The sequence below is a fragment of the Octodon degus genome, unplaced genomic scaffold (assembly GCF_000260255.1).
Source record: "Octodon degus isolate 3935 unplaced genomic scaffold, OctDeg1.0 scaffold00001, whole genome shotgun sequence".
NCBI lineage: Eukaryota > Metazoa > Chordata > Mammalia > Rodentia > Octodontidae > Octodon > Octodon degus.
Genome location: NW_004524577.1, coordinates 11,183,645 through 11,207,364, shown reverse-complemented (window position 1 = coordinate 11,207,364; position 23,720 = coordinate 11,183,645). Strand labels below are relative to the sequence as shown.

The 23,720-nt window shown below is 41.3% G+C and overlaps 1 protein-coding gene across 3 annotated transcripts in view; it reads left to right on the top strand.

Annotated features, from left to right (window-relative positions):
- The window catches only part of Col12a1 (collagen type XII alpha 1 chain), a 120,439-nt gene that overhangs the window by 73,414 nt on the left and 23,305 nt on the right, over nt 1-23,720 (top strand). For all 3 annotated transcript variants that reach the window (XM_023700856.1, XM_012514611.2, XM_023700822.1), the window contains 19 exons: nt 1,329-1,458; nt 1,849-1,988; nt 2,274-2,403; nt 3,831-3,973; nt 4,987-5,116; nt 6,007-6,149; nt 8,087-8,216; nt 10,267-10,386; nt 11,457-11,603; nt 12,479-12,595; nt 12,773-12,919; nt 13,454-13,528; nt 15,544-15,683; nt 17,619-17,742; nt 17,898-18,041; nt 19,396-19,560; nt 20,777-20,815; nt 20,911-21,049; nt 23,492-23,634. In XM_023700856.1, the coding sequence (XP_023556624.1) occupies nt 1,329-1,458; nt 1,849-1,988; nt 2,274-2,403; nt 3,831-3,973; nt 4,987-5,116; nt 6,007-6,149; nt 8,087-8,216; nt 10,267-10,386; nt 11,457-11,603; nt 12,479-12,595; nt 12,773-12,919; nt 13,454-13,528; nt 15,544-15,683; nt 17,619-17,742; nt 17,898-18,041; nt 19,396-19,560; nt 20,777-20,815; nt 20,911-21,049; nt 23,492-23,634 (2,446 nt within the window). The remainder of the gene's footprint in view (nt 1-1,328; nt 1,459-1,848; nt 1,989-2,273; nt 2,404-3,830; nt 3,974-4,986; nt 5,117-6,006; nt 6,150-8,086; nt 8,217-10,266; nt 10,387-11,456; nt 11,604-12,478; nt 12,596-12,772; nt 12,920-13,453; nt 13,529-15,543; nt 15,684-17,618; nt 17,743-17,897; nt 18,042-19,395; nt 19,561-20,776; nt 20,816-20,910; nt 21,050-23,491; nt 23,635-23,720) is intronic.

The window sequence follows — 23,720 nt, the reverse complement described above, 5'->3', positions numbered from 1 at the left end:
GGGGGGGGAGGGTAACATTTCATTACACAATCTTAGAGAAACAGGCCTCTTTAACCTTTAATCAAGTATGCTGAACTCAGGTAAATTGTTCTCTTATCAGCACAGATATGCTAGTAAGTGTTGAGGTTGACAGTGGCTTCAGTCTCTGCTCCTACCTGGTAAATGGCTTAGCTGAATCAAAAATACTCCCAATCCATTTTAATGATAGTTCGGGAAATAATCCAAGTATTGAATGCTAATGTTGGAATTATTTTAGAGAGTTGAATGGGAGAAGTGAAAAACATCCCTCCACTTAGTCATAAAACTAGTTCTCTGAATTTGCTTTTGGATTTGCTAGGTTTGAAACTTTGTCAAAGTGGCTTGTACTGATATTGATATTTTTCTCCCATCACCTCAAAATTAAATGTTTTGAAATTAGCCATTGTGGATCAAGTCATTCATATTAAGGATCCCTATAGTGATCCACCAAGGTTTTCTCTGGAACCCAGACTGTAAGGAGCTAAGTTAGAAACATCTGGTCTACCCTGGCACGTCCTACCATCTCTGTGTGCACTCGCGTGGGCAGCCTTCTGTTTTCATATGATTTTAATTAGTAAGGCATAAACATCTGAATTCAGTAGACTGTTAACAAATCGTACAAATTTTCTTTCAACAAGATAGCTAGATGGCCTTAAGCAATGAGTAAGAAACTTCAAACTCCATAATTGGAGAAAATTGAGAAGCTTTGTAGCATGAGGCTAGTCTCATGGAGACCCCTGGGGACCCCTGTCTGAATGTGGCTTGGCGAAGTGTCCTGTCACGTCATTGACACAGCTAGAGTGGCAGTGTTTGGGGGAAACACCAAGAGCTTTAGATCTTTGCTGAATCATTTTAATGTGTTTCTAAAGCAAATGAAAAACATGTGTAAAAAAGTAAGAATAACACTGAATGGTGTGGAGTCTCCAAAATTACTTAGTTCTTTGGTATCTTAAAGTCCCACTGTAGCTCAATTATGATTAATGCTTTTTTGGGGGAAAGCGTTCTGTGAAATGTGTTTTGGAGGAAAGTTTGCAGTGCTGGCAGCTAGCTAGAAAGTTGAAATATCTTTTTGAGGTCATCAGTTGAAAGCTTGGAATCCTTTTTATGATTGGAAGGCATACTTTACAATTATTCCACAAGATAAATTTTAAACTGATGATTTAAAATTTTAAATATCTTCGTGATATGTGAGACCAGAACTTGGCAAGGGTCTTGAGTACAAAGAGCGCCTCCGTATAAACAGCTTTCTGTGACACGTCGGTGAGGTGGCGCTGATGAGGCCAGTGCTTACGGAGATCTATTTTATCAAGATCACAGTAGGAGGACGGCAGAACAGCGTGGTGGTGCAGAAACTGAGGCCCGACACTCCCTACACGTTCACGGTGTCTTCTCTGTATCCAGATGGAGAAGGAGGGCGGATGACAGGAAGAGGCAAGACCAGTAAGTGAAATGCTCCTTCAAGAACTGCTATTGCAATAAAGCCATGTCTTTATTCAGAAATACTGGGCTGACCCAAAGTTTTACTGGTCTTTCAAAATTCATTTAAAAAATGATGTTTGTTGTTTTAACATTTTTGCTTGAAATTATCTGTTTTTGTTTGTGAAGAAAGAGGTATGACTTTCTAGGATGAAATGACATCTACTAGGGTCCACATATCTTGTGGAGAAATGAGATACAAGCACCAGGTCAACAGACTTTTTATTTCATTACTTAAATGAATATGTATAGGGTGTCTGCAGTGTCCCATGGTGCCTGAGTGATGTCACTTAGTATGAGTTTCAGCTGTTCCTGAATCCTAGGGCCAAACCGTTGTGCATCTGTGTTTTGTAGAACCTCTGACTACTGTGAGGAACCTGAGAGTGTATGACCCCTCCACCAGCTCCCTGAGTGTTCGCTGGGACCATGCAGAGGGAAACCCCCGCAAGTACAAGCTCTTCTACGCACCAGCAGCGGGTGGAGCAGAGGAACTGGTAATTATTTCCAGTAGTAAACAATGCTAGTTGGTTTAAAACATATCTGGGTGGTTTAAAAGAGGAAGTGAAGGTACTAAAATTAACTGGCTTTGGAGCTGATGGCATCCTTACTCAGACACAGGACTTGGTAGGGGATAGAGTTGTTGGTTTAGAGCTTGGGGAGTAGGGAGATTGTGGCATTTGGGGTAGGGAAGTTATGGAGGTCTTTGTAAGTGCTTCAGAAGTCTTCATAACATTTGACAGCTCAAGTTTTGCAAATAAAATGTTTATTAAAAATTTTAGGTGCCGATCCCTGGAAATACCAACTATGCAATTCTTAGGAATCTGCAGTCAGATACTGTCTACACTGTTACCGTCGTGCCCGTTTACCCTGAAGGTGATGGGGGCCGCACATCAGATACTGGAAGGACATGTAAGGAAAAGTAGAGAATCTGACATTGCACTGTAAATTTTGCTTTTCATTGTAAAGGTCAGAGAGGGTCACTAAGGAATCTTGAGAAACATCAGAATGATCAAATTAAAAACATACACGTTATCTATCATTTATCTCTCAAACACCACCAACTGTTAATGTTTTTGTTTGGGAACAGATCTGTAATCATATTCTTTTCAAATGATAATTTCAGGATTTGTAAATGTATATGTACCCATCAGCACACTACTTCAGTTTTCTCTTTCATTGACAATAATCCCTCGAGTGTTGTATTGTGCCCTATACATTGTGTGTCAAGGTCTGTTTGGGATTTAGTTTTCTTTATGTACACTGCTGCAATCTGTCCATCATAGCCCTGCACTGGACACTACCTTAGCATATTAAAGAAGTACTTTTAAAAAGTGTATTTAGTACAAGGTCTCACTACATAGATTGGACTCATAGTGATTCACCTGTTTTCAGCATACAAAGTGCTGGGATTCCAGGTGCGTACCACCATGCCCAGTCTCAAAGGCTGTCTCAGTGCGCCCCAGAAGTGGGCCAGCAGGGCATGCTGGGATTGAGCCCTTTCTGCTGTGCTCTGTCTTAAGCAGGCACTTTAGTCCCCTGAGCTATCTGGCTGGTTCCTAAGGAAGGGACTAGGAATCTGTGTGCCTTTGAGGCTAGGAATCTGTGTGTTTTTATTTACAACTAATGCTTTAAGAAATCAAGTGTGATGGTTTTACTATTCTTTGTAGAACTGCTTCAAGGCTGTGTGCATACTTACAAACATTTCTTTGGCTTTAAAGACATGCTGATGGCTGAAAGGAAGTAGGCATGGGTGGCTTCTTTTGGGAAAAGATTAATGCTCCTGGCCTAGAAATATGATGTTACTGGCCAAACTAGAGTTTGGGGCTAGTATATGGATTTCCTTTGCAGGTTTTTCTAAGTTCCTGTTGAGTCAGTTAATTTGGAGCTGCATATTTCTTAGTCATGGAAGGCACTGAGGAGCTATTTGTTGAATGAAGCTAGAATGAATGAAGGGATGCATGGCTGAACTGAATTAAATGGGCCTCATAGCTTTTGAGGGCAGATCATAAAGCTCCTGTCTCTCCATTGCCTACTTTGCAAGTGGAAACTCTTCTTCCTATTTCTTTCCATTGTCCTACATTCCTTTGTGTCGGTCCGATTCTGCTGGTCATGCTGGCTTTTTGTTACTGAAAACAGCTTTGTTTCTGCACAAAGTCTAGAGTTGGTGCATTGACTGAATTTGGATTTGGAGAGTATTAATATGCTTTTGTGTGTGGATAATTAGAAGCTTGAAGATGGCATCTATGTCATTATGGAGTCTAAGTTGCGGAGAAGTGATGAAAGCTTGACACACATGCACAAACTTGAGAAACAAACACTGACTTTCCTTTCCTCAGTGGTGAGGGGACTGGCGAGAAACATTGACGTGTACAACCCCACGCCCAACAGCCTCGACGTGCGCTGGGACCCTGCGCCTGGGCCTGTGCTGCAGTACCGCATCGTGTATTCGCCTGCCGATGGCACGAGGCCTTCAGAATCTGTAAGTCATTTTGTCATGTGAGAGCTTGGCAGAGGGTTTTGGAGGTTCCGTTGTGGTCTCTGCCCCACAGGCTGGCTGGGAAGGTAGGCCTCTGTTGGTATCTTTGAGGAGTATAATCATGTTTGTGTTATGTTTGGCAGCCCCTGAGAGTACAGTTCCCGAAACACCTCTGTGAAAGACTTAAATGGTTGTCTATGATGAGTTAAGTCCGGTGAATGATATGTTTCCTAAGCATAAAAGAATGTTGGAAAATTCAGATTATCTATATGAGATAAAAATTTGTCATAGATACAGATCATAGTTAGACCTTGTCAATATGGTGCCTTATTGTAAAGTACAAATATTCTTTTATGGAAATATAAGAAAATTTGTTTTTACTGAATCTTGTAAGTTGTTTTCTAACTTCATAATACAATTTAGTTTTGTAAGGCGTGAATAATTTAGGAATCAGAAATCGCTAACATGAATAATAATAGCATAGGATACCTATGAGATAATAAATTTGTAGACTATTTTAATTTACAAGTCTTTGCAAAAATTAACAATAGCAATAAACAAAGATAACCAAATGTTACATAATTTGTATATCCTGTAAGAGTATTGATTTTCAGGTCCTCTTGTGGTGGGACATGTTCAGGAAACTTATCCATTCATATCTAGCCCATGCGATTGCTTTCTTCTTATGTGCCAACTCCCTCCCGCCACTATAATGACTCCCTTCTCTTATATATGCCTAATCTTCAAGGTATCCTTTGGCTAAATAACATGAGCTCTAGGTGTTGTATTCATAAATCTTTATAATAACATAAGTGAAAGATAGCTGAAACATTGAAATGTCAATGATAAACCAATATTTTTAGAAAGGGACTTTTTGAGGACACATTTTAGTGGGGCAGCCCAGCCAGACTTATGGGAAGCCACGTTTGGCTTCTGAAGAGGCTGGGGCCAGCCTGAAGATGGGGTGAGTACTGGGGTTGCCGTCAGGCAGAATCTGGCATTGTCTCACCCTGCAGATTGTGGTGCCAGGAAACATCCGCAAGGTGCAACTGGAGCGGCTGATTCCAGACACGGTCTATTCTGTGAACATCGTGGCGATCTACTCAGATGGAGAGGGGATGCCCAGCCCCAGCCAGGGCCGAACATGTGAGGCAGCCATACCCCCTCCACCCCTTTTCTAGTTAGACAGGCAGGGCTTCCCTGTGAGTGAGGTGTGGGTGGAGGTGGATGGGAGTGTTGGTAGCTTTTCCCTTTCCCAGTCATGTTCCGGGGCAACACTGTGGTTCCAGAGCTGTGTTTTTGGGCTGAATGAACTTGGCTAAGTCGCTTTTTATCTGAGACCTAAGTTTGGAGAAGTTTCCTCAGTTCTCACCAGATAGGCACTTTGGAATTGTTGAAGCTTGGCTTTTGTTTAATTAAACTGAGGTGGACATGGAGGGTTTGAAAAGTTGTCTTCTTACCCAGTCTGTAGATTTAGGTTTGAACTTAGCTCTGTGCCACTGAAAGTTCATCATGTGGCTGTGTTTGTAAAATCTGATTTCACATTAGCTGCTTAACAGTGTACCCAAAGCATTTACTTATGTAGTGACTATCCTGAGTGTCACTCAGGTAAGCATCATTTCAGTCAGTAATTTTTTTTTTTTTTTTTTAGACAGGACATTGCTGTGTAGTTCATGCTGTCCTTTGATTCACTATGTAGCTCAGGCTGACCTCAAACTCAAGGTGATTCTCCTGCCTCAGCCTCCTGGATGCTGGGATTACAGGCATGCATAACCATGCCTGGCAATCATGCCATTCCTTTTTTGAATAAATTTGATAATTTTACATTTTCTATTATCTTATAAAATTAATGAAAAATATGCAATTTTTGGTCAGCCTGTGTTTATAAATAATTTCACTTATGAGTGGTTAAAACCATAGAAGAGGAGTATTTCATCAGAAGTGATTAAACACTTTCATGAAAGGCAAAATACCTGCAGGCACCTGACCTACACAGTGGTGCAAGGCAGGCAACATGCTCTACTTTATTTATTTAGTACCACGCAGTGGACCAAGGAACATTAGAGTCTTTGATGAGACAACCAACACGCTCTCTGTCAGCTGGGATCATGCCGACGGGCCAGTTCAGCAGTACAGGATCATTTACTCTGCCATGGTGGGGGATCCGATAGATGAATATGTAAGTATGCAATCCACTGGCATGCTTAGAATCAGCTCCTTGTGGGGCGGAGCTAGCCTTTTTCTTGTGGAAGTGTTTCTTGGTTGGAGAGGAGACCCGGATGTGTGAGGGACAGTCAGATTTCATGGCTTTCTCTGTTGTCATATGAAGACCACCCCAACCCAGGGAAGCGATGATTCAGATTCATTTCTGTTCTAAAAGTAGATTGTAAAGCTGTCTCATCTTGTGATTATATGCATATTTCCAGCCACTCAGAATTATAGGAACTTCTAGTGAAATATGATACCTGTTATTTTGGAATACATGAATTAATGGTCAGATGATGTGGCTATTCAAATTGGACCCTTTCTTCAAATCTAATTCCTCTACAAGTTGTCTCTTCCATAACTGAGGCTAAGTAAATAATCTCTCCTCTTTCTAACCTATGGCATAGTGTTATTTTGGAACGTATACTTTCTTCTGTTAGCTACGGTGCATGTGTGTGTGTGTGTGTGTGTGTGTGTGTGTGTGTGCAGTGTTGGGAGAGGAACTCAAGGCCTTGCACATGCCAAGCAAGTGCTCTACTACTGAACTGCATCCCCTAACCCATCAAGCATTTTGAAGTCCATTTGTCCCTCCCAATCCAGGATGAAGTTTTCGTAGCTTTCTCATAGCCTTGGCTATGTGTGTACATTTGTTATGGATGGAAATCCACATATATTGAAGTTCAGTGAAGAATTGCTATGATATAGCCTTACAGAAAATTACCCACAATTCTGATTGTAAAGAAGCCATGTCTGTGGTTTGCACCCTTTAACCTGCATACATCCTCTTAGATTCAATCTCCACAAAGTCACAGGATAAAAATCTTTCATCTTCTTGAACATGGTAGAGTAAGCTTTAATTAAAGTCCCCTTCTTTTTAATAAGAATTAATTTAGAGTTCCTTATCAAAAAGAAATAGTTTTACCACAATTCATTTGCCATGGTTCATGTTTAGTTCTCATTCAGCCTTGTCATAGAAAATTGTACAATTTTTTAAAACTTTCTAAATATATCAAAATGTGATCTCTCTTACCAGTGGACTGCTTCTGGTTGTAGGCCAGGAGCCTCTGACGTAACTGATTCACATACTTGGGAGAGATGCTGTGAGGTGCCAGGTTCATTTTCTCTTTGAAGAGGAAATTGAATGTTTCTTTCGTTCATTTTCTCATTTCTACCTCACTGGTGTCAGCTAAAGTCCTATTGCGGAGGGCACAGGCTGAGTGCATTGTTGCTCATTAGTGGACAAACCCTCCCCATTCCACAGTGGATCTGTGGTGTTCCGTGGCTGAAGGGCCATCTGAAAATGTAACTGCCCTAATGAGAGGCCAGGGAGACAAAGTTAGCCCGCGGGAGTGCTGCTGTGCTGGATCCCGGCCCCTGAGGCATGGTATCCATTGCCTTTCCTCCTCACATTTTCCCTGAGGTTCTGGCCAGTGGCTGCTTAGTGGTTGATCTGGGATTGGAGCCCAGAGCCATCAGACCTAAACACCATTCTTCCATGCTGCACAGAAGCAATGCAGAGGGCCAGCCAAATAGCTCAGCAGATTAAAGTGCCTGCAAGCAGGCACAGGGACCGGGAGTTCGACCCCCGGGACTGCTGTGCTGACCCTGCTCCCAGGGTGTGCTGAGATGGCAACTGAGACTCGGTGTGGTGGCGCATGCCTGTAATCCCAGCTCTTGGGAGGCTCTAAACAGGCGGATCACTATGAGTCCTATCTAGTAGTGAGACCCTGTAGACCCTTCCCTAAAATTAAAATAAAAAAGAAAACAATGCAAACGTTGTCTTTCCAGGAGTGTTAGGAAACAAAAGGAAAACAAAGAAACCTGTCCTGTTTGCACACATTAAACAGTGCTAGTTGTTGAGCTGGAAGTCCATTAGCTGGCAGTAACTGTGTGGTTGATTTTTACCAATAGACAACAGTGCCAGGCAGAAGAAATAATATCATGCTGCAGTCGCTGCAGCCTGACACTCCATATAAAATTACCGTGATTGCCGTCTACGAAGATGGAGATGGAGGCCACCTGACGGGAAACGGGAGGACCGGTCAGTGGCTTAGCTACAGCTTTTCTCGCATTTTTACTCTGAAACTATTGAGGCATTAAGGTCGCTTCTGATGCTCTTGAAAATATTTAAAATGTTTTTACTGCTGCATGTCAAATGCTACCGTAATATTGCACTAACATTTGCATTAGGCATTGAGTTTTACAGAAATGAGAGTGGGAGAACACAATTTATTATTTTTTTCACAACTTATTTTAATGACCCATTAAGAGAAGAAAAAGGAGACACAAATCTGCATGTCTTTGTTTGTTTTTTGTTTGTTTGTTTTGCTGGTTTTTTGTTTTTTTTTGGTGGAACTGGGGATTGAACTCAGGCCCTTGTACTTGCCAGAAAAGTGCTTATTCTACTGAGCTATCTCCCAGGCCCCTGTCTTTCTTCATTTGATATGTTGTAATTGGGTCTCTTTTTTGGAAAACTATTGTTTATTATCTGGAGAATTATCTTTTTTGTGCTATCACTTAAGCCTGTAGAAGCCTAACTAAAATATACTCTGGTTTGATTGGATCTTAAATCATAAAAAATATGCAAAATGATAAGTAATCATCTTCTTTCTAAAAATTTAAGTATATTTGAAAGCTTATTGTACCAAATAATTTGTAAAGAATTGTTCATATTCAGGCCCCTTTTCTAACCTATGCTGATAGCTTCCTGGAGTCACTAAGGAGCTTAGGAAAATCCAAGAGCCACTCAGGAGGATGCTGATGTCACTGGCCGGGGACGTAGCCTCAGCCTGGGAGGTTCTGATGGGCAACCAGGGCTGGGCCGCTGCTAGCAGAAAGGCAGGCTTGGCTCTAAGTCTGTGTCCAGTGAAAATGGTGTTCCACTTTGCTACTTCATTCCACAAAAATCTACTTAGGTTGCAAGACTTTAGGTTTCTTTCTTTCTTCATTCATTTGTCCAAAATCTTTCTGTGCTGAAATGTTCTGGAAAACATTACCGCGTTTGGAGAAAGATAACCTTTGAAAGCTCTTAGGGGATATGCAGGACGAGACGAGGGCTGGCCCAGTCTGTGGAGGTCAGGAATCTGCAGCCTTACTGTTGCCAACAGGGCTGAGTCAGTGGAAATCATAGTCTAGGGACTCATGAAAGACATTAATTTAACAACTTCCCTTTTTTTCACTTTCTCTTACATTTAAAATATATTTTAGTGCTTTTTCTAAGGGAAAATGGTATATTTTATAATTTTGTTCTTATCAAAATGTAGAAAAATATATCTAGGAAGGGTCAAATCATATCTAGTTTTGCTATTAAAAATAAATTATTCAAGTTTAATTAATTATTTTGGAAGCTGGGGCCAGTGAGATAGCTCAGCGGTCTAAAGCACCTGCTTAGGCAAGCTTAGGCAGGTGCAGGGGACTGCGGTTCAATCCCCTGACCCACATACCACACCAGCCTCGCCCTCAGGGCAGGCTGAACAGACCAAAAAAAAAAAATTTTGGAAACTGAGTGCTGACTTAACATATCTCCTGAACTCCCTAGACTCTGCCACTGGTAGATTTGGTGGGTGTGTGTGTGGGGGGGGGCAGGACCTCTGGGGTTAAGGGTGCCCTGCAGGTTATGTTGGTGGAAGGTGGGGGGGGTGGCAAAAGAACATTGCTGTGGTCATTAGCTACCTGTGCATTCTTGGATGAATTATATCTTATTTATATACCAAGGTGTTTTGGTGGCCACTGTCGTAACTTCTAAGAGAATAATCTATAGCATCCTGAAACAGATTTTCAATCTCCTCGATGTTCTGTATTCCTGGTGCCCATCGTGTGCCAGCTATCAGCTTAGGAATCCCTGATCATCCGCTTAGCAGACTTTTCTGCAAATCATCAGTTCTTGAATCCGTTGGAACTACAGTCTGAATTTTGAAAACTAGGGAGGCTTCATCAATCACTTTAATGGCCTTTACTTATTTGAGGGGTGAGAAAATTACAGGATAGTGTACAGTGAGCTACCCTCATAGGACTGCTGCAGTACTGGTCGCGCATGTCTGTGTTGTTCATGTGCCGAGGAAGTGTATGCTAAATGCCGTGCTTGTTTCCAGTGGGACTGCTTCCTCCTCAGAACATACACATCTCTGATGAGTGGTATACAAGATTCAGGGTGTCCTGGGACCCGTCACCTTCTCCAGTTCTTGGATATAAAATTGTGTATAAGCCCACAGGTAAGGAAGCACCTTTATTGTAACAAAAATGCATTGGGAATTACGTACATATGAGGGTGTTTTCTATCCCATCCCCTGCCACTGGATCCTCTAATTCACTTTTCATATCTGATTTCTTACCACTGAGTGAGGAATGTCCATGGAATCAATGTTTTTAGCCAGTGATATAAAGCTGTATTGTTACTAGGGTGTAGTTGAGGATCTCATTAAATTCCATGAATGAAAAGCTTTGCTTATGAAAACAAGTTATTCAAGTTGAGTTAATCATTTTGGAAACTGAGTGACGACTTGACATGTCACCTGAACTCACTAGACTTTGCAACTAGTCGATTGGACTTGGACAAAAAAATACTGCATACATTTACTCTGCTTATGTCTCAACATCCCACTTTATTATGATCATGAAACAATACATACTTTAAAAATACACTTCAAACTTCCCTGCCTTTTCCATTATGTCTAAGTATTACTCTATTTGGGCACAGATTTTACACATTTTTTGTTTCCTCATGACAAGCTTGCTTGGAACTCATCACTGACATGTTCACCTAAGTCTAACATCACCTTGATTAGACTATTTGTTATCTTTGTTCTGTGTTCTGCTCCTATGCTTACCAGACTCGGAGGAAATATACTCTGGGTACCAAATTTCCTAGGGCATCATCTTCTATGCAGGAAGACTATGATGCAAATGCAGGGAAGAAAGTGAGAGGAAAACGACGTGAGCCTGTGTAAGAATGAGAAAAGGGGAACAGATGTAGTACTGTCTGTGGAGAGAATTGTGCTGGCAAAGGAGGGCTCAGGAAAGAGGTGTGAGAAAGTATTTACCAAAGGAGTGTCGATTGTGTACCTGCTGAAGTCCAGGCACCGTGCTGCGCCATGAGCCCAGGAGAGTGAAGAGCTCTGTCTCTCCTGACATAGTCCCCGTATTGTGGGATGTGTCTACAGGGGACCGAGGCTGCGGGGATTAGCGATTCTCTTCATTATTGAGTGTTCCGGTCTTTTGTTCTGAGCAAAATTCGAGACTAGTGATGGCACATTTCTGTGCGTTCTTGTGATCATTACTGAAGGTTCCAGTGAGCCCATGGAGGCCTTTGTTGGGGAAGTGACGTCCTACACGTTGCATAATCTCAACCCGAGCACCACCTATGACGTGAGCGTCTACGCGCAGTACGACTCTGGCCTCAGCGTTCCCCTCACCGATCAAGGCACTACGTGTGAGTTACACATCTCCTGGTGGGTGGGAGAGAGTTTGTAGGAAGCATGACTGGGCCAGTCTGTTTTCATTATTTTAATTATGCTTCTATTTATTTAGCAGTAGGTAATAGATCATTTGGTGTCCAGTTTTAACAAAATGTCTAAATCCATAAGTAATTGAATATATGAAAATATACAATGAGGAAATTGACACAGAATATTGCAGTCTGAACTGTAAAAGACAAAATGTTCAGAGCTTGTCATTTTGTTGATTAAATATCTGTACAGAACTGTGATGATGATAGTTTTCTTGGCATTTGATGTTAATTCATGATGTGATTCATTGATGTAATCTGATTGAATCTTGGAAACTATAACTTGGCCCAAGATAGATTTTCTTTTTTCTTTTGAGATAGGGTCTCACTAGAGAGTTCAGATTTTTGGTCTTGAATTCTCTGTGCATTTAAAGGGAATTCAAGCTCAGGCTGGCCTTGAACTCCTGCGGAACTCATGGCAGTCCTCCTGCCTCAGCCTCCTGAGGGCAGGGATTACAGAATCTTCTTCCACTACACCTGGCAATTTTATTGTCATTAAGTGTTCTGATGATGGCAGATACCCTTTCAGAAAAAATTTACTATTTTTCATGAAATGTCTTTGACATTCACAGTTTGCAGGGACTGTATGGAATTCTCTTTCCTTGAAAATTAGTGGTGGGAAGGAGGATTTGTTTTGGCTCTGCTACACTGTCTTGTGTATTTGATATATGTCCACAGAAACAGTTTAACTATTCATTCTTTTCAGCCCCAGCGGAAGCTTGAAAAGTGCACAATGATCAGAAGTTGGCCTTTTGCTTCTATTTAGAAAGTGAATCTCTCTTGCTTGCTTTCTCTTGTAGTGTATTTAAATGTGACGGATCTGAAAACCTACCAGGTTGGCTGGGACACATTCTGTGTCAAGTGGTCGCCTCATCGGGCAGCGACCTCCTACCGGCTAAAGCTGAGCCCAGCAGATGGTACGTGTGGCTCAACCAGGGGAAAGGCAACAAACAAAAGCCAGAACTGGAGCATATAGTGGGGACATTGGGAACTCAGTAAAGAAGATTTCATTTTATATATAAAGTGTGATATATAAAATATTTTTCAGTATAACACATGGCAACTCTTGCATCTCCCTTTGTTGTCGTTATCAGGAACGAGAGGACAGGAAATCACAGTGCGTGGATCTGAAACCAGCCACTGCTTCACTGGCCTCTCCCCAGAAGCTGAATATGGCGTCACTGTGTTTGTGCAGACTCCCAATCTTGAGGGGCCCGGAGTCCCTGTCAGAGAACATACTAGTAAGTGTTGGCTAATCAGGAAGGTTTCCATGGGGCTTTGGAACAGAAGCAGTAGGGCGGGGACTTCTGAATCCTCGCCTGCACTTTCCCCTTGGGTCACAGTGGCCACGGTGGTGGCAGTTGGAGTCTGACTCTGCAGCAACTCCCTGTTAAGGCAGGGTTGGTGCTACCTTAATAGGGGTGAGGTGACTCAAGTGAAATCTGACAGTGCCACTGTCTAATGACTTCTATGCGACCCTCCTTGAATACCTCATGTTCCGCCTTTGAGTCTTTGCTTCATGTAGTTGCAGTTGCAGGGGAATGATGACCAGAACTGAATCCCTGGTGCCAAACAGACTGGAGCCTTGATTTTTTACTGAGGATTTAAAATTATTACTCTTAAAGGGCTCAGTGGCACAAGCACCTGCCTGACAAGTGCAAGGTTCTGAGTTCGATTCCCAGTATAAAAAAAAAAAAATTACTCTTAAAATGTACTTTCTTGGATATGCAATGTGTATAAGTTGTATTTTTCTAATTATAGCTTTTAAATTCTAGCTGTGAAACCCACAGAAGCACCCACGCCACCACCGACCCCGCCTCCACCGCCCACCATTCCACCAGCCCGGGATGGTAAGTGCAGCGGATGTAGGCTCAGCTGTCCAGGCTTTGCAGAATTCTTGGGCGTGCTGCATCCCCGCTTCAGTTGATTTGGGACGATTTGAGTTTTCAGGTAGAGAAAAAAATCACCCATAGTTTGTTCCTTTCTCTCCCAGGGCACATTTTGGTGTGAATTAAATCAGTCATAAACAGTTCCAGCTCTTTGGTTGGAATTCTGTTTTCTCCATTTTGCAGATTAAGACCTAGTGATACTTTCCACAGCCCGTAGCCACACAGCGGGCATTTCCTCCTGCCAGCTCCTGGCAGCAGCAGGTGCCATGAACCTTTTTTGCTATATCTGCTACTAAATCCCTGAGGCCTTTGACACTGGAATTCCTGGCTTCCAACCTGAGAAGAGCTCTGGAGTATGCACAGCTCAAAAATTTCCATTCACCAAAGTTTGAGTCATAACTGTGAGTTTCAGTGAACTGGTAGAAGGACAGACTGAGCCGCTCTGTCCCAATTCTTATTACTGAAGAATTATTCTTCTCCCCACATTTTGTCTTCCAGAAGTCACTGCAGATTTTGGAAGTATTTTTCTCTCGGGTTAGAAGGATCTAGCTAGTTATAATTTTATTAAACCCGTTATAGACATATAATTTAAAAATTAAATGTATATCATGAAAGGGTAAAACAATAGTGGGTTTTAAAAAATTAGGCTGCTGAAATAAATTCAGTGGCTAATCTTGCTAAGAGACAGTTTTCAGCAAGCTTTATTTTTTAGAGGAGTTTTAAGCTCCCAGCAAAACTGAGCAAAGTATAGAGTTCTCGTGCACCTGTCGCCCTGACTCACTACCCGAGCACACCAACTGTCAGCGTTCTCTTCAGATTTGTACATCGGTCCCTGCAGATCAATCTGCACTGACCTCTTCTTACCCCCCACCCTCCAGTCATTCACATCAGGGTTCACATTTGGCGCTGTATATGATAAATACTCATAAAATAAATTTTTGTTAATTCTTTCTTTTTCAAATTTCCTTAGTTTCTAAGTCTATAAAGATTCAAATTTATAATATTTTGTTTAAAATATTGCATGTAGTCTCCCTACCCCCAATTATGATTGTAGGGGCCGAACTCATAATTTTTTTTAAAAATGTATTTTCTTCCAATGTTAATAATTTCATTCAAATTCTGCAGACCCATTGTGGTCCACCTTCATTTCTGCACATTGGTGGGTGGTTGTTGTTGTTGTTGTTTTGTGAGTTTTTTTTTTTTTTTTTTTTTTTTAGACAGGATCTCACTGTGCAGCCCAGGCTGCCCTTGAGCCCACTTTGTACCCATGCTAGTTTCAAACTTGCAATGATCCTCCCGCCTCAGGATCCTGAGTGCTAGAATCTCAGGCGTGTTCCACCACTCATGGCACTTATTTTGAAGAGAATAAAAAAATAACAGCAAAAACCATTAGAAATAATATAGAATTTCACTAAACAAAATTATAGAAATTCAACAATGGTTGTTAAATTGCATATTCTTATCTTCAGATTGGTTGTTCTGATTGTCAGATATAAGCATGCAAAATTGGTCAAAAATTTAAAAAGAAAACAATATTTAAGCATTAACTACTCCTTTCATTAGACCAGTAGAAATCATCAGTACAGTTATCCGAGCTATCCTGTGTGTGTACATAGGACACCATTATGTTTCATTTGATTTCTCCCCCCTTTATTGGCTGAAGTTACCTGGAGAGTTTTGTGAAGTAAGAGTATTTCTATGTAGTGAGTCTAAACAGATGAGTAATTTGGAGCAAGAATCTAGGATCAGTTAGACTAGTGCCCCTGATATTTATGCTGCATCTGGGGCTCTTATCGTTGTTTGTGCTGGTCAGGAGGACTGCATGAGGCCAGAAATTCTGCCCTCCTGACTCTTGCTAGGCAGTGCAGATGCCACCTGAACACCGTGGGTAGCAAGGTGGCCTGCATTTCTCAGCCATGCAGTGTCACTTGGATGAAAGAATTAAAGAGATCTCTGGGTTGTTCTCTTTTTTCCAGTATGCAAAGGGGCCAAGGCAGATATTGTGTTCTTGACGGATGCCTCTTGGAGCATTGGAGATGATAATTTTAACAAAGTCGTGAAATTCATCTTCAACACGGTCGGAGCATTTGATGAAGTCAGTCCCGCTGGTATCCAGGTGGGTGTCATTCTATCAGTGTAGTGAGTATCCTGCTGTTTCCTCCGAACCTGCCTTGTAAATGTGTTGACCCAGAAACTGGGCATGGTGGCACGTGCCTGTAATCTCAGCTCTTGGAAAGTTATAAACAGGAGGCTCACTGAGAGTCCAATCTAGTAATGAGACCCTGAACACCCTGTAGACCCTTCTCTAAAAAAATTTTTTTTAAAAATGTGTTGATCTTCACTCTTTGCTATTTCCTTTACATGTGTATTTTGGGGAAGGAATTGGATGTGAATGATAAATAAACACAAAACTCAATCTCCCTTTAGTTTTTCTTATTGGCTAGATGATATTCCAGTTGAAGAATTTATGGGATTTTGATTCCAGCTTCCTACTTAAAACTTCCAGCGATGATCATTTCCATAAAAGGTTAGCCAAAGTTCTAGACACCAGACGCACTGTGATTTTCCTGTCCCATCGAGCGAGTGGAGTCAGTGAATAGAACGTGATTCATATTATGTGGCAGGCGGTATCCTGCTCACTATTGATATTCCATTTGTTTTCTAAAAATAGTAACTGCCAATTATACTGCATTGAAATCACTTTAAATGTGCTAGTTACATGACAGGAGGAACTTAGCAAAGTGTATATTTCCTGGAGAAGCTAAAGGGGCTTTAGCCTTTAGCACTAACCTGCCTGCAAAGCCAAGAGTCTCCACTAGTTCCACTGCACCCTGGACTGAGGAACAGGCAGGCCTACTGGGTCTAAACTATTGAATGGTCCTCTCAGACTCTTGAAAGAGTCCACAGAAGCTATCGTTAGTGATTTTTTGGATTGTACCCTTGAAGGCCCACTTCAGACCCGCCTCAGGATTCAACACTCTTGCAGAGGCTCCCTCATGGCCTAAGGAATTCTGTTCTCCTGGTGTATTTTGTGCTATTATTACAGCAAATATCACTGTACTTTGTCATTATGCATTTGAAAAATGCATATCCAAGTTGACTATCCAAATCAAGAGATTGTATCTTTTTAAAAAATTATCTTTTTCTCCCTTCCTCCCTCTTCATTTTGGTGAATTTTCTTCTTCCTATTGGCCAGTTGACATCTTTGAGCTGTTACACAGAAAAGACACTTTGAAATAAATGACAAATAATTTCCTAAACAAACCATGCAGGAAAGAGTACTTTATGGAGTATGCTGAATTTCAAATCCCCAGGTAATCCTGTGGACAATGTTCGAATGTAAGGGTAAAAAAGCTTGTATTCTTAATATGTGGATACTTAAGCTATTTTTCATTCTTTTTAGAAATTACGCTTTGTAATATAAGAATATTTTATTAATTTCTATGCATCAGTTATTTTGTATTCATAGCTATTAATCCTTAAAACACCCCTTAAAGGTAAATTAACTCTATTGTCTAGAAAGTGAGTCAACTTGCCCAGTATCCTATAGCTATTCAGAACTAAGGTTTGAGCCCTATGAATGTTAACTACAAAGCCTGGATTCTTTGTAAATCATGATCATGAAGCATATTGGTAACATGGAGGTTATCACCACACATACAACCTTCTAAATGTTCTGAAAAATATGCATAGTCAGTGAGAAGGAGCTGCTGACTGAGAACCTCTCGTTGACCAACTTTGGCCTCCAGATGGTCTGTTCTTATTTTTAATGCTGAGATCTCACTATTCCCCAGTCTTACCTATCTCATTCTGTATCTTCAAGAAAGACACCTACGAATAAAATGCATTTTCATTATTAGCACCAGTCATGACAATTTCATTGCAGATTGGCAATTAGAGAAAATAATGAGACAATAGTGACCAGCATTGTAGCACTACCTAGATTGAGCTCATTATGATCCTTCGGGTCCAAGGTGCCCCTCTCCCAGTTCTGCTGCTAGAGGAGTCATTCCAAGACTGAAAAGCAGCACTAATCTGTGTTTCATTTCAGGTTTCATTTGTGCAGTACAGTGATGAGGTCAAGTCCGAGTTCAAGCTGAACACTTACAATGATAAAGCCATGGCGCTTGGGGCCCTCCAGAATATTAGGTACAGAGGAGGAAACACGAGGACAGGTATGGTTACTGGGAACACCCATAGACCTTCACTCTCTGAATCAACAGGGTGGGACTGTCACTCTTATGTCTGGATGCCTGCTTATCAATGGGGCATGGCTGGTTGTGTGGGGCTAGTTTTCACTGAGGTGACACTAAATTACCACACTCCGTAGGCAAGGCCCTCACATTTATCAAGGAGAAGGTCTTGACGTGGGAGAGTGGCATGAGAAAGAACGTTCCCAAGGTCCTGGTTGTGGTCACAGATGGACGGTCACAGGATGAGGTCAAGAAGGCAGCTTTTATCATCCAGCAGTCAGGTAATCCCAGGCATGAATTTAATTTCATTCTTTATTGCTAATTTCAAATATTTGGAAATGATTGTAAAAACTAAAAATGCCCATTTTATTTTTCTGTTCTGCTTATTTTGTATTCTATAGAATTGCAGGGCTAGTTTGCATTTAATTATGGGATAGTTCAGTAATTGCCCAAGAATGACATGGTGTATTCTTTATATCAGATGTGATTCAGGGTTTGTAGAGAGGTAAACTGAGTCTCCTCATAGTGCTGGAGGGCTACAAGAAATATGACAATGGAACAATGGGATGATCCTAGAGTTGACTTCTTGGTGTAGTAGAGATCGCTCTTGAAAGTGGTTCTTGCAGCTCTAGTTACTCTTGCAGATGCAGGTTACTGAAAGGTACGTGGCAGATAAGAAGGTCCAGAGTCACAGGGAGACACTTCTGGGTAGATCTTGCTTTATTAGAGAGGACAGTAGGTCTTTTCAGATCCACTCTCCCCCACTACACCATGCAGCTTCCAGTAGATGCATTTTAAGAAGAATTCTGTGCTGTGTGTGATCTATTGCAGTAATTGGTAAGGTTTTTCACTACATGGAATTCACCATCTGTACAATCATAATTCTTTGGGCTAAAATTATGAGTTGTGCTACATCGTGTTATTTTCTTTCAATGGAGATTGTTCTTTTTTTGTAATTCATTGATATTTTTATAATTCATTGTTACTAGTTTTATATACTTTGAGCTAATTTCTGCATATTTTCTAGCTCCTAGCCAATTTAAGTTTGGGGTAATAACAAGCTTACTTCTCTAGTTTATTGATATATTATCAATTATACATTATAACATTGTATGTATATTCCTAATTTCATATATAGCCTATTTTCTTCTGATGTCAAATTCAATTTTGGGCTGAATATATTTTTGTTGACCTAAATGAAGGAATGTTTAATGCCTGTGGGAGCTGTAGATTCTATTTTGAAGGTTGAAGCCAAGTTTGTTGAGGAAAATCAGTTTCAGGAATTCAGCTCTTAAGTAGCTCATTCTTGAGGTCTGAGTCAAACAGAGAGCTAGTTCTGTGTGTTAGGACTGAGGATCTGTAGAAGGTGGTGTGCCCCACGCAATATCTTTTTGCTATAAAAGGCTTCATCTTTTAATTGTTAAGAGTTTTATTTTGGGAGATCCAATGAATTGACTATTATCAGCCAAGAAACAGGATGACTTGGCAAAAGTACCTATTTGTTCAAAGGCACATCTTTGACCGTGAAAGAGTGTTCACGTCCAATAAGAGGATTTGTTGTACATGCTGAGAAAATAGAGTATCCTTTCTGAAAAGAGTGTGTTTTGAGTTCTAACAATAACTACTGCTTTTTAGGGTTCAGTGTCTTTGTGGTAGGCGTGGCTGATGTCGACTACAATGAGCTGGCCAACATTGCCAGCAAACCAAGCGAGCGCCATGTGTTCATTGTGGACGACTTTGAGTCCTTTGAGAAAATTGAAGACAACCTTATTACATTTGTTTGTGAAACTGCCACATCAAGTAAGTCATGTTTAACATAGATCCATAGGCTCACTTAGTTAGAAAAGAATTCGCTTAGAGACAATCACTCATTCGATATGAATGAGAACTGCAGAGATAGATCCTGGGAAGTTCTCTGAGCACCTAATGAGTCATTTCCCGTTGAGCTCATGCTAAAGATGCACTCATCAGAAGCTCATTTTTAGCCTTGAAGATATAATACTCCTTTTATGAAGCTAAAGTATTTAAACATATCTCCTCCCATTTCTCTAGTGCCTGTGCCGGCAGGTAGGTTAGTCTTCAGGTTAGAATTACAGAAGCATTTTTGTGAGGTAAAGGTTCTCTCTATTAGCAGTCAGTGCTGCCTGTTAGAACTGTGCTTCCTGGGTGCAATGAAAACCCTGGCTTGTGTGTGTGTAGACCACCGATGCTCAGTCGATTCTCATTTGTCCACTGGGTTTCAATTTGTCATATGCCAGGACTTCAGGGTTAGCTTTTAAACTACAGTGGAAGTCTGAAGGTGAACTAAGAAAGAAATGTCTTTCCTTCCTTTACCCAGTTCTTGGGGTATTGGATTATGGAGACAGATAGGCTCTTTAATCCTAGGCAGGGCTATGCTTTACCAGTATAGTATTTCCAACTATTAAATGTTATACTGAAAATTCAAAACTGTGGTTAGAGGTGACAGGAGTAGACAGGTTTGGTGGCTCACTATGACAGCTTATGCTGAAGCCTGGCTGGGCCAGGGCCTTCTCCCTGCCATTGAAAGTGGCTCTGTGGTATCTTGGCTCTAGGAAGTCAAGGTTAAAGGCTGTGACATACCTGTCACTCTTAAGTGATATTTGGTAACCAGTAGGAGGGAAGAAGCTTGATAGGGAAGAGGACTGGGATGGATGAACTCTTTGCATAAATCTAAAATTCTCCAGAAGAGAAGCTTTCTGATCTGTTGAAATATAGTTAACAAATAGCATCTTGAATTCCATTTTATTATTCTTCCAAAGTAGCAAACTTCCAAATATGGAGAATATTCAGAAAACCCGTGTTACGCTGGTTATGACTAGGATGATGTTTTCTATCTACAAGAAGTCTTTTAAAAATCACTGCTAAAGGTTAAACTGCTAAGATAATTATTGGAATTGAGCAGTTTCCTGACTTGACATGCATCCATCGCTCCTTCCTGTGTGTGTGTTTGTGTGTCGTTTTGCTGAGTTCTACTCAAAACCACTGCCCTTTACAGGTTGCCCCCTCATCTATCTGGATGGATACACTTCACCAGGTACATGTTTATATTCTGGAACTAATTTATTCAAAATTTAAGGAATGAGATCATTAAAATGTACTCACTTAAATCATTTCTTTTCTGCTGTAAAGGCTTTAAGATGCTTGAATCTTACAACCTGACAGAAAAGAGTTTTGCTTCTGTGCAAGGAGTCTCTTTGGAGTCGGGGTCCTTCCCCAGCTACTCAGCTTTCCGACTGCAGAAGAACGCCTTTGTGCACCAACCCACTGCGTAAGTGAGAACTCAGGGGTTATCCCTTTCTCCTCGAGTGGCAAGAGGGTCGTTGAAATCTGCACTGATTTCGTGGCATCTTGAAATTACAGTATGGCGGGTACTCCTTATGGATGACCCAGTTCAGGTTCCTTAAGTGTAGTTAGGTTAATTATCTTTCACTAAGTTAGACAGCTGTTTGCATGCAGGAAACCAGTACACAAGCCTTGCTGGCTCCGGACTCAAGAATGTAGCCTGGCATTGCAGTGAGACAGATCCTGGGCCTTCTGACTTTAACGCTAGGGTGGTAGTCGCGCCTCTTCTAAGGAAGGCTGTCAGAGCAGGAAGGCAGCTTATTGCTCTCAGCACTCCCCAGTGCACAGACGACTGGGTGGATGAAATAGAGATGGAGGGCAGGCTTTCCCGTTAGTGTTTCACACTCTGGGAGGTGAAGGGCCGCTGCAGTTGTGCTCACCAGGGGGTCTGCGGGGGCAGGTGGGTCTTGTTGGCTGGTGCTCTAGCAAGTCTGCTGCTGGCCTCCATGCGGTTCTCTCACTCCAAGAGCATTTGCACCTGTGTACAGTGACAGACTGTGTATTTCTTACTCTTTGCAATGAAAGCATGTGTGTTGAAAAGTCCTTATTTGGTAATTTATGGAAAGAAAAGGAGGAGAGGAACTGATGCTTTCGGAGAAAGGGGTCTGAGTCAGGAAACAATGTCTGAAATTTGAAATGCTCCAAGGAAGCTGATGGGAAAGTCAATGTTAAAACCAGGGCTCCTTTGTAAAGAAGCACGGTAAAACTCCACTTTGTAAACTCCACTCGAAGTGGAGTTTGACCACCCTGTGAGCGTCTAACCCTCCCTGGTTCTCAGTGGACCCTAATGGCCAGTGTGTGACCTTTTTAAGCACGTCAAGATGTGACTCTTGCATTGTGCCTTCTAAGAGCCTGTTGTTGCATGAGCAAGTGCTTTTGACTGAAAGGAAAAAAGCATAAGTTATAATAACAAAGTATTACTTTTCTCATAAGCATTAATTAGGGAAGAAAAGGAAAATGGGCCAAATCAAGGATAAGGCAATACGGAGGCATACAGTACTAATCTCAACATGGAATATTATAAAGATGAAGCAGTTCCTTAACACATGAAAGGCGTCCTGCCGGCTTGGGCAGACCACATTTAAAGAGGCAAGACAACATTGTAGTAGTGCTACGGCACTGGGATTCGGGGGTATATGCCTGTAATCACAGCTACGCAGGAGGCTGAGGAAGGAAGAGCGTAGGTTTGAGGCCAGCATGGCCAATGTAGACTCAAAATTGAAAAAAGAAAATAAGGCTTGGGGACATCTTTGGGTTCGAAAGACAGTGCTGTGTCTCTGGCCATAATTTGGAGAGGAATAGATTTTTTTCTCTCATAGTTGGTTATCTAAGCCTTTTCCTACCTTCAGGGAGAAAAGTTACACGGTCTCAGACAGAAAAGCATCATTTCTGCCAAGGGTTCTGTAAGAACAGTGGCTGACTTGACTCTGGAAGGACTGGATTTTTTGTCTAATGGCCTTAGAGCCAAGAAGCACTTCCTTTTAACTGAGTCACAGCCATTTGTCAGCACTAAATGTTGCACATGTAGACAGTCCAACAACGCCATTTATAATTGGTTTTATTGTGGAGAACACGTAAGCTTCTAGTGGTGATTTATTTGATTTCCAGAGAGGAATTTGGAAGCATAAAAACTGTTAGCGATAGGGAGAGAAAAATCAAAATCTCTAGTCATCTTAGCTATTATCTCACAACCCTGACAATGACAATTAACTACAGGGCCAGCCAAATAGCTCAGTGGATTAAAGTGCCTGTAAGCAGGCGGTGTCCGGGGTTCGATCCTCAGGCCTGCTGTGCCAGCCCCGCCCCCCGGGGTGCAGGGCGCTCCAAGATGGTGATTGAGACTGGGCGTGGTGATGCCTACCTATAATCCCAGCTCTTGGGAGGCTGTAAACAGGAGAATCACTGCAAGTCCAATCTAGTAGTGAGACCCTGGACACCCTGTAGACCCTTCCCTAACATACAAAAAGAAAAGAAAATTAACTGCAGTATATTCCATAAGATTCATTCTCCTCAGTGATGTCTATAATTATAATGTTTATTAGTCTAAAATTATTGCATCAATTTTTAATCCTCTATGTGCTCAGAAAAAAAATTAGTTACTAACTAGGATAAAAACCTATTTGGTAGCTTCTGAGACTTTGAAGATTATATCAAATGATAAATCTATTTTTACTGACATAATGGAACATTAATATTTTTTGTTCTGATGTATTTTCTAAAACTTTCTCCTGCTATGGAGGTAGATGATTATTAACAACCTTTAGTACTTTGCATAATATCATTGTGTTCTAAGGATGTAAAACCATATCCATTTCTTAAGAAAAAAAATCATTGTTTATTAATTTGCTTCTTTTGCTTTACCCAACAGTGACGTGCATCCAAATGGACTCCCACCTTCATACACCATAATATTACTGTTTAGACTTCTCCCCGAAACTCCCAATGAGCCTTTTGCAATTTGGCAAATTACAGACAGAGACTACAGACCGCAAGTTGGAGTGATCGCAGATCGTAAGGAGGTTTAGCCTGTTTTAAGGCACATGCATGCATCGTTTGATTATGTTCTCTTCCTGTTCTTTCCTCTTTAGAACAAATAT